Here is a 14,065-nt window from a genome sequence, read left to right on the forward strand (position 1 = left end):
CTGTTCCTCTTGGTCCCTGTTACAGAACACCGAGGTTGCCAGGTTTAATAATGCCTCCAAATTTTGTTCGGGGCCTAAGGCAAACTTTTGGAGTTTTCTCCTAATGTCAGCCACTGATTGGGTGATAAATTTATCCTTTAGAATCAGTTGGCCTTCCAGGGAGTCCGGAGTTGGGGAGGTGTGCTTTCTTAGGGCCTCCCTTAGTTTTCTAGAAAAGCCGAAGGGTTTTCCTCTTTTTCTCTGCATAATTGTGGATAACATTGAGTAGTTCATTGGCTTTTTCGTAGTCTTCCTCAACCCTTCTAAAATGCAAGTTAGCAAATGCCTGTGGCTCCAATCTGCATGATTTGAGTCAGTATCCTAATAAGGGTCTGCAGTGGGTACTCTCTGTTGCCCTGTGGGGAATTTTTCCTTTTCCTCCAGGGTCATTCGATCATTTACCTGGCTAAGATACCATAAATCTCCAAATTGCTGGGCTGCTGCTAAAGCTGCCTCCTTTTCAGTAGGACTTAAGGTCTGATTAAGGAACAACATGATGTCCTTCCATGCTAGATCAAAGGACTGCCCTAACCCTTGTAAAACATCTATATGGTTATAGGGATCATCCGAGAATTTCCCTAAATCTGCCTTTATTTGTTTTAAATCTGAGAATGAGAAGGGTGCATGAAAGTGAATGGGCCCAAATTCTCCTCCTACTGTTTGTAAGGGACATAGTTTGGGTGCCTGGTTTGTGGAGTTTGTGCTCTCTTTCTGGGGTGCCTTTAACACTTTGGTGGGGCTGGATGGAGGAGAGTCAGTCGGGGAGGAGAGTGGGGCTGAGGGAAGAGGCCCTGAGTATAGAGGTAACTGTGAGCCTCTGTCATTTGGGCAAAGCTTGCAGGCTTGGCACAGGGCAGTATTGTCATAAAGGGCAAAGAAAGCCTGTACATAAGGAACTTCACTCCATTTACCTTCCTGTTTACAGAAAAGAGCTAGTTGTAGAAGGATGTTATAATTAATACTTCCCTCAGGGGACCAAGTTTCTCCATTTTGTAAGGAATACTGTGGCCAGGCAGTGGTACAGAAGAAAATTAGCCACTTCTTTTTTAAGGTTTCAGGGTCAAATTTGTCCCAGTAATTCAGGATACATCTTAAGGGAGTGTCCGGTTTGGAAGGTGTGGTGCTTATCTGGAATTTTAAACACAGGGATGTTTGCACCCTGGTTAGTCCTGGGACTTGTCTTCCCTAAGGGCATCCCCTAAGGGTCAGGTCCAATTGTGTTCAAAGCTCATGGTCCCTTTTCCTGAGCTCTTCATCTACCGGATTTAACCATGCTTACCGGAGGGATGGAAACTTCCCTTGCCCCTGCCGTGCACCTGTTGACCACTAAATGGGGCATAAGGACTGTTGGATTTATTGTGGTCCTTCTGCCAATGCGTCCTACCTGTTCCAGGGTGGCAAGGCCTGGGTCTGGGACACCACTGATGCTTGCATGCTAAAGCCCAATTTATGTGGTCCTGGCTATAAAACTGTCCTTCAGGGAGAAATCTCTGACTTAGTGACAGAAGGTGTATAGTAAGCTTAAAGGCGGTGGTGGATGTCCTCTAGGCCAGGGCCGAGAGAACAGCTGCTGTACTTTAGCCTTCTGTCCCCACTTGCCATCAAAGGAGTAAGCCCCCCTCTCAAGGTGGTACCAGTATCCTGTGTCCCAACTGACTGTATTTTCTTCCCTCTAATACCAATTATTGAATGGTTGAAACAACAATGGCTTTAAGACCCGTGCCTATGCACCACAGATTGTACTTGAGAGGCCCCAAGAAAGGGGTAAGTTTATTTGGGGAGCAATGGAGGAAATGTCCTAAGGCTTTTCTACTATCCACATGAAAATTACAGACCTGTCTTTAAATTGTCCTGATGTGGGGGACCATACACTATGGTGGGGAACTGGCCCTTCAAAATGGCCATGAAATGGCGACACTTGCCTAAACCCTGGAGGGCACCATGAACAGGGATCTTCTGGGCACCACCCCAAGAATTCAAGATTTCTAAATAGGGAATCTTGATCCTGCCTAGGGGGAATAACCTTGCTTGTGAGATGAGGAAAGAAGTCTAGCCGGCAGACATTAGGACCCAGGAGGCAGGAGGCAGGAGACAGATGTGGCTGTCTCATGCTTAGTAACCCGTGCAGGGAGAGATTCTTGGGGGACCATGGTCTCAACCAGGATATCTAGGAGACTAAGACGTCTACTGAGCACTCCTGGGTGTACTTTGGGACCACCACGGAAAGTGAAAGAATTGGAACTGGTTCCAGGCCAACCAATGCTCCCAACCCCAAAGGGTCGGGGGTTGTTAGAGAGCCCTTTTCCAGACAGCCTGACACCCTTGTCTTTAGTGTGGTGGCTGCGCTAATTGCCTTTAAGTGGCTGACAGGTGCCCGGTTTAGCCTCTGAATTCTAAGGAAGGACAGGATGGAATAGGAAGCGAAAGAGGTCTGATTGTACTCACCACGTGACGATGTAGATACCTTTCCTGGAGACTCCTGGCTACCTCGCAAAATGTAACACCTAAGGTTCTTGCCTAGCCACGCCAAAGAATTGGTGTGGCAGCTGACTGCGGTGAGTCACGAACCAATAGAGAGAAAAAGCTGTAGGCTTTATTGAGCAGAGTGAAAGTACGAACTTTCCACAGCGTGGAAGGGGCCCGGAACGGGTAGCCCTTCTGTCTTCTTTATAGTTGAAGAAGCTTTGCTGGATTCTTGGATGGCAGGATTTTGTTTTGTTTTGTTTTGTTTTTTTCCTTTCAGCACTTTGAAAAGGTCCTGTTCCTTCCTGACCTGTGTGGTTTTTCTTGAGAAGTTTTTTGCCAGACAAACTGGGGCTCCTTTATATGTTATTTGTTTCTTTATTGTTTCTGCTTTTAAGATCCTTCCTTTGTCTTTGACCTTTGAGAGTTTGATTATTATATGCCTTGGGTAGTCTTACTAGGGTTGAATCTGTTTGGTGTTCTGAGACCTTACTATTTGTGGATATTTATATTTATCTCAAGCTTCAGAAAGTTTTCTTTTATTATTTCTTTGGATAAACTTTCTACCACTTGTTCTTGCTCACTTTCTCTTGAACACCAGTAATTCTTAGACTTGGTCTTTTGAGATAATTTTCTATTTCTGGTAGGTGATTTTCATTTCTTTCCATTTTTTTAATCCTATGACTGGGTATTTTCAATTAGCCTATTTTTGAACTCACTGATTCTTTCCCCTGCTTGATTCATTCTGTTATTGAGAGACTCTAATGAATTTGTTAGTTTGGCAAATATGTTTCTCAATTTTAAGATTTGTGTTTGATTTTAAAAATTATTGATCCGGGCAACTAACATGACTAAAAAGAAGCGGGAGAATCTGGGCGTCGCTCTAGAGATCGATGGGCTAGAGGAGACGCTATCCCAGTGTCGGAAAGACCTGGAGGCCGTGAACTCCAGGCTCCACAGCCAGGAGCTGAGCCCAGAGGCCAGAAGGTCCCTGGAGAAGGAGAAAAACAGCCTAATGAGCAAAGCCTCCAACTACGAGAAGGAACTGAAGTTTCTTCGGCAAGAGAACTGGAAGAACATGCTGCTCTCTGTGGCCATCTTCATCCTCCTGACCCTCGTCTACGCCTACTGGACTGTGTGAGCCTGGCACTTCCCCACAACCAGCACAGGCTTCCACTTGGCCCCTTGATCAGGACCAAGCAGGCACTTCAAGCCTCAACATGACCAAGGTGCTGGGGTGTTCCCCTCCCAACCTAGTGTTCAAGCATGGCTTCCTGGCGGCCCAGGCCTTGCCTCCCTGGCCTGCTGGGGGGTTCCAGGTCTCCAGAAGGACATGGTGCTGGCTCCTCCCTCAGCCCAAGGGAGAAGCAATAAAGAACACAAAGCTAAAAAAAAAAAAAATTATTTAAAATCTTTTTGTTAAATTTCTGTGATCAATTTCTGAATTGCTTTTCTATTTTTTTTTTTTTTTGAAATCACTAAGTTTCCTTAAAACTGCTATTTTGAATTCTTCAAGAAGTCACATATCGCCATCTTGTTGGAGTCAGTCAGTGGTTTATTGCTATGTCTGTTTGGGTAGGTTGTGTTTCCCTTGGATGTACATCTATGTTTTTGCATTGAGGGATTAGTTTTTCCAGTCTTTGCTGTCTGGCTTCTTTTTTTTTTATGGGGTATGTTCATTTAGAGATTCTTTGTAATTTTCTTGTTGATTTTCTTTCTTTTTCCAGGTAGGTCTCTGCTTCCTTTTTGGCCCTAAATGGCACCTTATGCTCAGGTTTGCCTTGACTCTAGTAAATAAGCCATCAGAGTGTAGCCCATTCCAAACTGGGGAGGTCCCAAAAGGGATATCTCAGCAGTATGGGAATGCTTGCTAGCAGTTTGTGCCGAGGGGACCTGTAGAAAGAACCTTAGTATGGTGATGCTAAACAGCCACTCTGATTTGGTGTCTCCTTTGGCTTAGTTACAGAGCAGAGTTTCCAGGACTGAGGATAGTAGTCCTACCTCTCCCCTTTGTCTCTGGCTATCCTCAGGGATATATTTGTCTTCAGGCACTCCTAGTGCTTCCTATGGCTTGAGGCAGGGACAGGTCTTCTGCCAGGGAGCCCAAGATGATAGGGAAGCTGCTTACTTTGATCTCACTTTTTCCAGTATAAAAACTGTGAGTTGGGGGAAATTTTCATGAGCTTTGTGCTGGGCAGAATTGGGGGAGGCATGTCTTGGATATGGAAGTCCGATTCTGTTACTGTCTGTTCAGAGGTTTTTCACTTGACTGTGGCCCCAGGACCTGTCTCATCCTCATATTTGAATTCTGGGCTATTGCTAGTGATAATCTCAGTGCTGTATATTTGTTTTTGTTTTCTTTGGTAGAGCATGAAATTAGCTTGCATCTTCAGGGCCATTTTGGAAGTAGAAACTCTCTAAAAAATTTTTATTAATTTGACATACGTTTATTGAGCACATACTATGTGTCAGTTCTTCAGGGTGCTGGAGATATTACAGCAACTAAAAGACAAAGTCCTACCTACGTGTGGTGGTGAGGGGAGAGACAGATAATCATCTAAATGAATGAGCAAAATATATATTATATAGAGATATGTGTTTAGATAAATGTAAAGTAGGAAAGGCGAGTAGAGAGTATGAGAGGGGATGAAATTTGAAATAAGTCATCAAGAAAACCTTCACTGAGGAAGTTACAATTGGGTAAACACCTGAAGGAGTTAAGGAAGCAGATTTTGTGGATATCCTGGAGGAAGAACATTTCAGGTAGAGGTAACAGCAAGTGTAAATCTCCGGAGGCAGGGATGTGCATGGTGTGTTTGAGTAATAGTAAGTCAGTGTAGTTCCAACAGAAGTGAGGGGGTGAGTATTAGATGTTATGGTTGGAGAAGTAAGAGGAGCCATTAGAGGGTTTGTTTGTTTTTTCTTTCCATCTTTTCTATCTTTCTCAGTATGTTGCCCAGTCTAGACTCGAACTCCTGGGCTCAAGCAAACCTTCTGCCTCAGCCTCCTGAATACCTAGGACTATAGGCATGTGCCACCGTGCCCAGCCTTATTGGAGGGTTTTGATCACAGGAGTGACATGATCTGACCTGTTGTTTAAAGGGATCATTTTGGGCTGGGCACGTTGGCCCATGCTTGGAATCCCAGCAGTTTGGGAGGCCAAGGCGGGTGCATTGCTTTAGGCCAGGAGTTTGAGACCAGCCTGGCCAACATGGTGAAACCCCGTTTCTACTAAAAATACAAAAAATTGCTGGGTGTGGTGGCACATACCTGTAATTCCAGGTACTTGGGAGGCTGAGGCACCAGAATCGCTTGAACCTGGGAGGTGGAGGTTTCAGTTAGCCAAGATTGTGCCACTGTACTCTAGCCTGTGCAACACAGGAAGACCCTGTCTCAAAACAAAAATAAAAAGATCATTTGGCTGTTGTGTTTATAATAGACTGCAGTTGAGGGTGTGGTAGTAGCATGGGTAAGAAATAGGAGATCAGTTGGGAACCTGATGCAATAATTCAGGCTACTATTTGGGTTGGCCAGTATAGAGGCAGCAAAGGTACTGAGAAGTAATCAGGTTCTGTGTATATTTTGAAGGAGCCAGTAAAATTTGTTGATGGATTAGATGAGGGGAGTAATGGAAAGGGGAGTCAAGGATGGCTCCAAGGCTTATGGGCCTGAACAATGTTGAGAGAACTTCCATTAACCGAGATGGGGAGACAATATAAGGAAAATGTGTGTGAGGAGGCTAAGGAGCTCAACTTTTGACATATGTTAGAAATGCCTGTAAGACTTTTAAGTGTAAATGATGAGTAAGCAGTTAGAGGAATCTGCAGTTTCGGGGGGCAGGGGTTAGTATGAGGGGCAGCTGAGGGAGGATAGATTGATATGTGCCAGCAATTTATCTTCTGGACTTCTTATCTGGGACTTCTTGTTTCACCTGAATTATACTGGCCACTTGGGCATTACCCTGCCTCTCCATAATCAAGATATGTGAATTGGGCTTATTTCCCAAGCGGTCATTTCTTAAGTGTAAAGACTGTCTTGGTCTTTGTAATCATTGCCTCGAAGCTTATAACAACTCCAGATTCATTCCTTTTTTTTTCCCCCATAAAATTTTAGGTTATGGCTGTCCCTGAGTCTCATCCAATATACTTCTTTCAGGGATTCCTTAAAATTTCTTGTCTGTTCATAGCATTCCTGTTTGTTTCTTTACTTTTTTATAGCTTTAAAAAATACCTTTTCTGTTATTTTCTGAAAGGCTGTAAATGGTGAAGTCAGTGTGTATACCTAGTCTGCATTTCAATCCATTCTTCTTGTTTATAATAAAAAGAATAAATTATTATAGAAAAGTGACAAATGCATAGTGATAAAATAATATTCTTATTTGCAGAGTGACTGGTTTCTTCCATTTTTTCCTAAAATTTTACTTATTTTACTTACATAATAAGCATGTAATTATATCATGTAATTATAAACTGTATAATTGGGATTTCACTTTCTAAGATAACTTTCTGGGCCTGCTCTTTGGTGACCCTCATCTGGTCTCTCTAGACTCACGGTAAGTGTAACTATTGAACCATTTACTCACTGCTTTGAAGTGACTAGAAGGCTGACTATAAAGAAATACAGGCTGGGAAAAAGGTTTCATCTCTGCTCCTGTCATTTGGGGCAGGGATAGTTATCTCCCTATGAGGAGTAGAGCTAATGTGTTATTTCTTTTTTCAAGTTATTTTAGTTTCAATTTAAAAAATAAATTCTGCCAGGCATGGTGACTCCTGCTTGTACTCTCAGCTACTTGTGAGGATGAGGTGGGGGGAATCCCTTGAGCCGAGGAGTTGGAGGCTATAGTGAGCTATGATTGTGCCACTGCACTCCAGCCTGGGTTACAGAGCAAGATCTTGTCTCTAAATACATACATACATACATATTTTAAAAATATTAAAATTTTTTTCTTTCCTCTAGTTCACTTAGCAGCCATGGAAGGCCACCTTCACTGTTTCAAATTCCTATTCAGTAGAATGAATAGTGCGACACAAGTTTTAAAAGCTTTCAATGATAACGGAGAAAATGTATTGGATTTGGCCCAGAGGTTCTTCAAGCAGAACATTTTACAGTTTATCCAGGGGGCTGAGTATGAAGGAAAAGATTTAGAAGATCAGGAAAGTAAGTAAGTGATATGTTCTAGCATATAATGTAATGATAATGATGATGATATAATGATATAATTTCATTGATGTAGAATCAATGAAATAGGAAAAGAAGATATAAGGCAAATGTTATATATGTTATATGTAAAAATATAAACATGTTTAATATATAACATATTAAAATTTATTACATATCATTGCCGATTCATCCAAATTCTTTATTATAAAATACTTTAGACAAAAATGTGTAGAGGTTGGTTGCAGTGGCGCATGCTGGTAATCTCAGAACTTTGGGAGTCTGAGGTGAGTGGATTGCTTAAGCCCAGAAGTTCAAGACCAACTTGGGAAATATAGTAAAACCCTATCTCTACAAAAAATACAAAAATTAGCTGGATGTGGAGGCATGTCTGTAATCAGCTACTTGGGAGGCTGAGGTGGGAGGATAGATTGAGCCCAGTAAGTCAAAGCTACACTGAGCCTTGATTATACCTCTGCACTCCAGCCTGCGTGACAAAATGAGACCCTGTCTCAAAAAAAAAAAAAAAAAATTAACATAATGAGCAGTGAATCACTAAATTTAAGAATAAAATATAGAGGCCAGGTATGGTGGCTAACACCTGTAATCCCAGCTACTCAAGAGGTTCAGGCAGGAGAATCATTTGAACACGGCGGGTGGAGGTTGCAGTGAGCCAAGATCACACAATTGCACTCCATCCTGGGCAACAAGAGCAAAACTCCATCTTGGAAGAAAAGAAAAGAATAAAATATAGAGTTGAAGCCTTTTGGATCTCTCTCCCTAATTACCATCACCTTTTTTTCCTCCTCAAGGGTAAACTATTATTTTAGATTTTTCATTCCATTCTGTGGTTTTATATTTTAGTTGTATATATGAGTTGGGGTCTCACTATGTTTCCCAGGCTGGTCTCAAACTCCTGGCCTCAAGTGATCCTCCTGCCCCAGCCTCCCAGCAAAGCACTGGGATTACAGGCATGGGCCACTGCATCCACCCTGTATTGTTCTTTATGTGCATTCTTTTTTATTGTTGTATTGCTATTTTTATTGGTTTCTCCTTCAAGTGTTTTCCATCTGTTCAGTCTGCAGATGTGGAACTTGCAGATGTGGAACTTGCAGATATGGAGGGCCAGCTGTGCATCTATACACATACATGTGTACACACACATACACACACACACACACACAACTGGAAGCACCTAACCTTATCCCTAGCATATAGTTGATGCTTAATAAAATGTCTTTAATGATAGTAACTACATAAACTGAGTCCTTACTAAGAATGCCAGACATGGTAGTAAGCACTTGTAAGGATTGCATTGTTTTGTCTTTTTTTAAAATAAGATCTTCTTGATACTTGGATACCAAAGAATTGCATAATTTTACCCTCTCAACAAATCTGAAATGTGGCTTTTCTCATTTTTACATATGGAAATAAACAATCTAGAATAGCCAAATAATATTTGTAAAATAACAAAGTTGGAAGGACTTAACACTACTTGATTTTAAGACTTACTATATTGCTACAGTAATCAAGGCAGTGTGTAGTAATGGCAAACAGACATACAGATCAGTAAGACAGAATACAACAAAGACCAGTAAGAGTGGGGCATGATGGTGCATCCCTGTAATTCTAGCTACTTGGGAGGCTGAGGTGGGAGGATTGCTTGAGCCTAGGAGTTCAAGGTTACAGTGAGCTGTGACCACACCTCAGTGACAAAGTGAGACCCTATCTCTAAACAAAACAAAGCAGTGTGACAACTATTTACATAGTATTTCTATTGCATTAGGTATTGTGAGTAACGTAGAGATTATTTAAAGTATATGGGAGGGAGGATGTGTATAGGTTATCTGCAAATATACCATTTTATATAAGGGACTTGGACATCTACAGATTTTGGTATCTTTGGGGGGGTCCTAGAACCCTTAGGATTCCAAGGGATGACTCTCTATGTATGGGCACATACACACTTCTTATCTGCTTCTAGTCTATTTTGCTGTCTTCACTGTCTTGCAAGCAGAGAAGGAGTGGTCTGTGCAACCAGGTTCAAGTGATTCTCCTGCCTCAGCCTCCTGAGTAGCTGTGATTACAGGCATGAGCCATCACACCCAGCTAATTTTTGTATTTTTAGTAGAGACAGGGTTTCACCATGTTGGCCAGGGTGGTCTCGAACTCCTGACCTCAAATGATTCACTCACCTCAGCCTCCAAAAGTGCTAGGATTACAGGCGTGAGCCACCACGCCCAGCTTCCAAGTGTGTCTTTATACAAAGGGTTTTAAATGACCATCCCCTGTGTTTTGTGGTGGTATGAGAGAGAAAGAGAATGTGGATAAAAATTGTCCTGGTACAATACTTCTGGCATGTTTGAAGTCCTGAGGGGAAAAAGAGTAGAATGATTAGTAATAATCTTATTTGATAATTCTCTTTTTACTGCTAGTCATCATCTGAACTCATTCCATTACAATAGGCTTTTGTTTGAGAAAATATTGAAACCTGAAATATATGACAGCTTAAGACAGGGAAAAGAATAAACTCGTATTTATTGAAATGCTGAATTTTTTTATTCATAGCTTTAGCATTTCCAGGTCATGTGGCTGCCTTTAAGGGTGATTTGGGGATGCTTAAGAAGTTAGTAGAAGATGGAGTAATCAATGTTAATGAGCGTGCTGATAATGGATCAACTCCTATGCATAAAGGTGAGTTATGATTCCTCCTTTCAGTTTGGCTGCTGAGTTATTAACTCAACAATAGCTGCTGAGTTATTAATCTTTTTTTTTTTTTTTGAGGCGGAGTCTTGCTCTGTGCCCTGGCTGGAGTGCAGTGGTGCGATCTTGGCTCACTGCAAGCTCCGCCTCCCAGGTTCACGCCATTCTCCTGCCTCAGCCTCCCGAGTAGCTGGGACTACAGGCGCCCGCCACCGCGCCCGGCTAGTTTTTTGTATTTTTAGTAGAGACGGGGTTTCACCATTGTCTCGATCTCCTGACCTTGTGATCTGCCCACCTCGGCCTCCCAAAGTGCTGGGATTACAGGCGTGAGCCACCGCGCCCGGCCTGAGTTACTAGTCGTTTAAAGTAAATATCAATCAGAAACACATGAAACATAAAACTTTTTTCTGATGCCCTAGCAGATATCAGTCTACCTTGTGTGGTATATAGAATGCCTAAATTTTCTATTCAAGTGTAATGTTTCTTTTATGATGCCAGATATTCATGCATTATCTTATTCAAGGGTAATTCCAATAAAATTTCTATAGCGACATTGTCATGTTAGTTAAATGTGAAATGTACTGCTAGAGAAGTTTCTTAGGATAACATTTTTTAAATGACCTTTTAATTAATACTAAAATAGAAATCATCCCTCTCTCTCTCTTTCTTTTTTTTTTTTTTCCAGACTGGGTCTTGTTCTGTCACCCAGGCTTGGAGTGCAGGTGGAGACCTCCTGGGCTCAAGTCATCCTCCCACCTCAGCCTCCTGAGTAGCTGGGATTATAGGCATGTGCCACCACACCCAGCTAATTTTTTGTCTTTTTAATAGCGATGGGGTTTCACCATGTTGCCCAGGCTGGTCTTGAACTCCTGGCCTCAAATGATCCGCTTGCCTTGGCCTCCCAAAGTGCAGGATTATAGGCGTGAGCCTGGCCTGATGGCAGGTGATTCTTATTAAACTCTTAGAGTAAAATGATAGTAGGCTTATTAATATAATCATGTGTTTAAATTGGACTTTATTTCACAAATTAACTTCTGGCAGTCCTCAGATCATATATTATGTTCCCATTGGTTAGGTTTTTAGCTTACATTGTTTAATCCATAATGTATCTCAAAGTATAGAATCTAAGTGCTATGTGTACCAGTAGTTTTATAAGCAGGGGAAATGGGAAGAGATGGGATGCAGAGGATGTTTTCTCCTACACAGAAAGAGTCCACAGATGGGTGAGCTCTGTGCCCTATGTTTGGAATATCTCACTCCATCCATTTCTGCTGGCCATCCAGGAGTTAAACTCTCTACTGTGAGATATGTGAATGGGGAGGAGGCTTAACATGTACATAAAGTTTTTTTTTTTTTTAAATGTGGTTTCTTGGAGCAAAACCCCTGTATGAGTTTACTAGGGCTGATATAACAAAATGCTGCAGACTGGATGGCTTAAACAACATAAATTTGGCTGGGCGCGGTGGCTCAAGCCTGTAATCCCAGCACTTTGGGAGGCCGAGACGGGCAGATTATGAGGTCAGGAGATGGAGACCATCCTGGCTAACACTGTGAAACCCCATCTCTACTAAAAAAATACAAAAAAAAAAAAACTAGCCGGGCGAGGTGGCGGGCGCCTGTAGTCCCAGCTACTCGGGAGGCTGAGGCAGGAGAATGGCATAAACCCGGGAGGCGGAGCTTGCAGTGAGCCGAGATCCGGCCACTGCACTCCAGCCCGGGCAACAGAGCGAGACTCCGTCTCAAAAAAAAAAAAAAAAACAAACAAACAAACAAAAAAACCCATAAATTTATTTTCTCAGAATTCTGGAGGCTAGAAGTCTGAGATGAAGGTGGCAGCAGGTTTGGTTTCTTTTGAGGCTTTTCTCTTTGGCTTATAGAAGGCCTGCTGCCTTCTTGCTATACCCTCACATAGTCTTTCCTCTGTGCATGACCATATTTGTGTCCTGATCGCCTCCTCTTGTAAGTAAATTAGTCAGATTGGATTAGGGCCCACCCACATCACCTTATTTTTCCTTAGTTACCACTTTAAAGGCCCTATCTCCAAATACAGTTGCATTCTGAGGTACTGGAGTTTAGGACTTCAACATATGAATTTTGAGGGGAACACAATTCCTCCTATAACACATCCATTTTACAGTCCCCATTTCATATCCTAGATATGTTTTTTATTGCTAATGTGTGTGGAGGGGTGTCATTTAGACACAGTAGCAAAAGATAGGTTCACTCATGGTGCTCATAGTGCATCTTTGTGGGGACAGTAAATTAAATTTCATTGATGGCTAGTTTTCAGCCTGTCCTAGTCATTTCTTCACCACTTGAACTGAGAGAGAAATGAGGGATCTGGAAGCAGGTTCTAAAGAGACTGTTCTACAACAACAAGGTGTTTTTAATATAGATGTTGGAAGGTGGGAAGGTGAACGTGATGAGGAGCCAAAAGAGTTTGCTCTTCACCGTCTCTTCATGAGTCCATCCATCAAGGATACCTAGGGCTAGGAGTGGATCAGATGGTGTGGTGGAGGGGGATTATAAGTCACTACAGCTGGAAAAGGGCATTGTTGGGGGACATTTACCGTTTTTTTCTTTTTAATTTTTGTGGGTACATAGTAGGTTTATATATTTATGGGGTATGTGAGATGTTTTGATATAGACGTGGAATGTGAAATAGTCACATCACGGAGAATGGGGTATCCATCCCCTCAAGCATTTATCCTTTGTGTTATAAACAATCCAGTTACCTTCTTTTAGTTATTTAAAAATGTATAATTAAGTTATTATTGACTATAGTCACCCTGTTGTGCTATCAGATAGTCTCACTCTGTTGCTCAGGCTTGAGTGCAATGGGGCGATTACGACTCACTGCAGCTTTGACCTCCTGGGCTCAGGGGATCCTCTCACTTCAGCATCCTGAGTAGCTGGGACTACAGGCACATGCTACTATACCTAGCTAATTTTTTGTATTGTTTGTAGAGACAGGGTTTTGCCATGTTGCCGAGGCTGGCCTCGAACTGCTGACTCAACTGATCCGTCCGCCTTGGTCTTCCAGAGTGCTTAGGATTACAGGCATGAGCCACTACATCCAGTCCCATGCTTTCTATTTTTTGGTACCCTTTAACCATCCCTACCTCCTTCTGACTCCCCTACTACCTTTCCAGCCTCTGGTAACCATCCTTCTATTCTTTATGTCCATGAGATCAATTGTTTTGATTTTTAGATCCCACAAATAGGTTTGTCTTTGTGTGCCTGACTTATTTCACTTAACATGATGATCTCCAGTTCTATCCATGTTGTTGTTTGAGACGGAGTCTCGCTCTGTCGCCCAGGCTGGAGTGCAGTGGCACAATCACGGCTCACTGCAACCTCTGTCTCCTGGGTTCAAGTGATTCTTCTGCCTCAGCCTCCTGAGTAGCTGGGACTACAGGCGTGTGCCACCACGCCCTGCTAATTTTTTGTATTTTCAGTAGAGACGGGATTTTATCGTGTTAGCCAGGATGGTCTCGTTTCCCTGACCTCGTGATCCGCCTGCCTTGGCCTCCCAAAGTGCTGGTATTACAGGTGTGAAACACTGTGCCCAGCTAATCTTATTCTTTTTTTTTGTGGCGGATTAGTACTCCATTGTGTATATGTACCACATTTCTTTATCCATTTATCTGTTGGTGGACACTTAGATTGTTTCCAAATCTTCCAAATCTTAGCTATTGTGAAC

The 14,065-nt window shown here is 42.4% G+C and overlaps 2 protein-coding genes across 6 annotated transcripts in view; both read left to right on the plus strand.

Annotated features, from left to right (window-relative positions):
* ANKRD42 (ankyrin repeat domain 42) overlaps positions 1–14,065 on the plus strand; it is a 100,292-nt gene that overhangs the window by 23,452 nt on the left and 62,775 nt on the right. For 4 of the 5 annotated variants that reach the window (XM_033206028.1, XM_033206029.1, XM_033206030.1 and 1 more), the window contains 2 exons: positions 7,459–7,659; positions 10,228–10,353. In XM_033206028.1, the coding sequence (XP_033061919.1) occupies positions 7,459–7,659; positions 10,228–10,353 (327 nt within the window). The remainder of the gene's footprint in view (positions 1–7,458; positions 7,660–10,227; positions 10,354–14,065) is intronic. The other variant, XM_033206031.1, reaches the window with a different exon arrangement.
* Positions 3,315–3,903, plus strand: LOC117080777 (coiled-coil domain-containing protein 167-like). Its single transcript, XM_033206038.1, has one exon. It carries the CDS (start codon positions 3,350–3,352, stop codon positions 3,641–3,643), a length of 294 nt encoding a protein of 97 aa, XP_033061929.1. The 5' UTR covers positions 3,315–3,349; the 3' UTR covers positions 3,644–3,903.

The sequence above is a fragment of the Trachypithecus francoisi genome, unplaced genomic scaffold (genome assembly GCF_009764315.1).
Source record: "Trachypithecus francoisi isolate TF-2019V2 unplaced genomic scaffold, Tfra_2.0 Lachesis_group8, whole genome shotgun sequence".
Taxonomy (NCBI): domain Eukaryota; kingdom Metazoa; phylum Chordata; class Mammalia; order Primates; family Cercopithecidae; genus Trachypithecus; species Trachypithecus francoisi.

What these genes read in the sequence shown, in the direction of transcription:
- LOC117080777 (XM_033206038.1), top strand. Translation starts at nt 3,350, where the DNA reads ATGACTAAAAAGAAGCGGGAGAATCTGGGCGTCGCTCTAGAGATCGAT.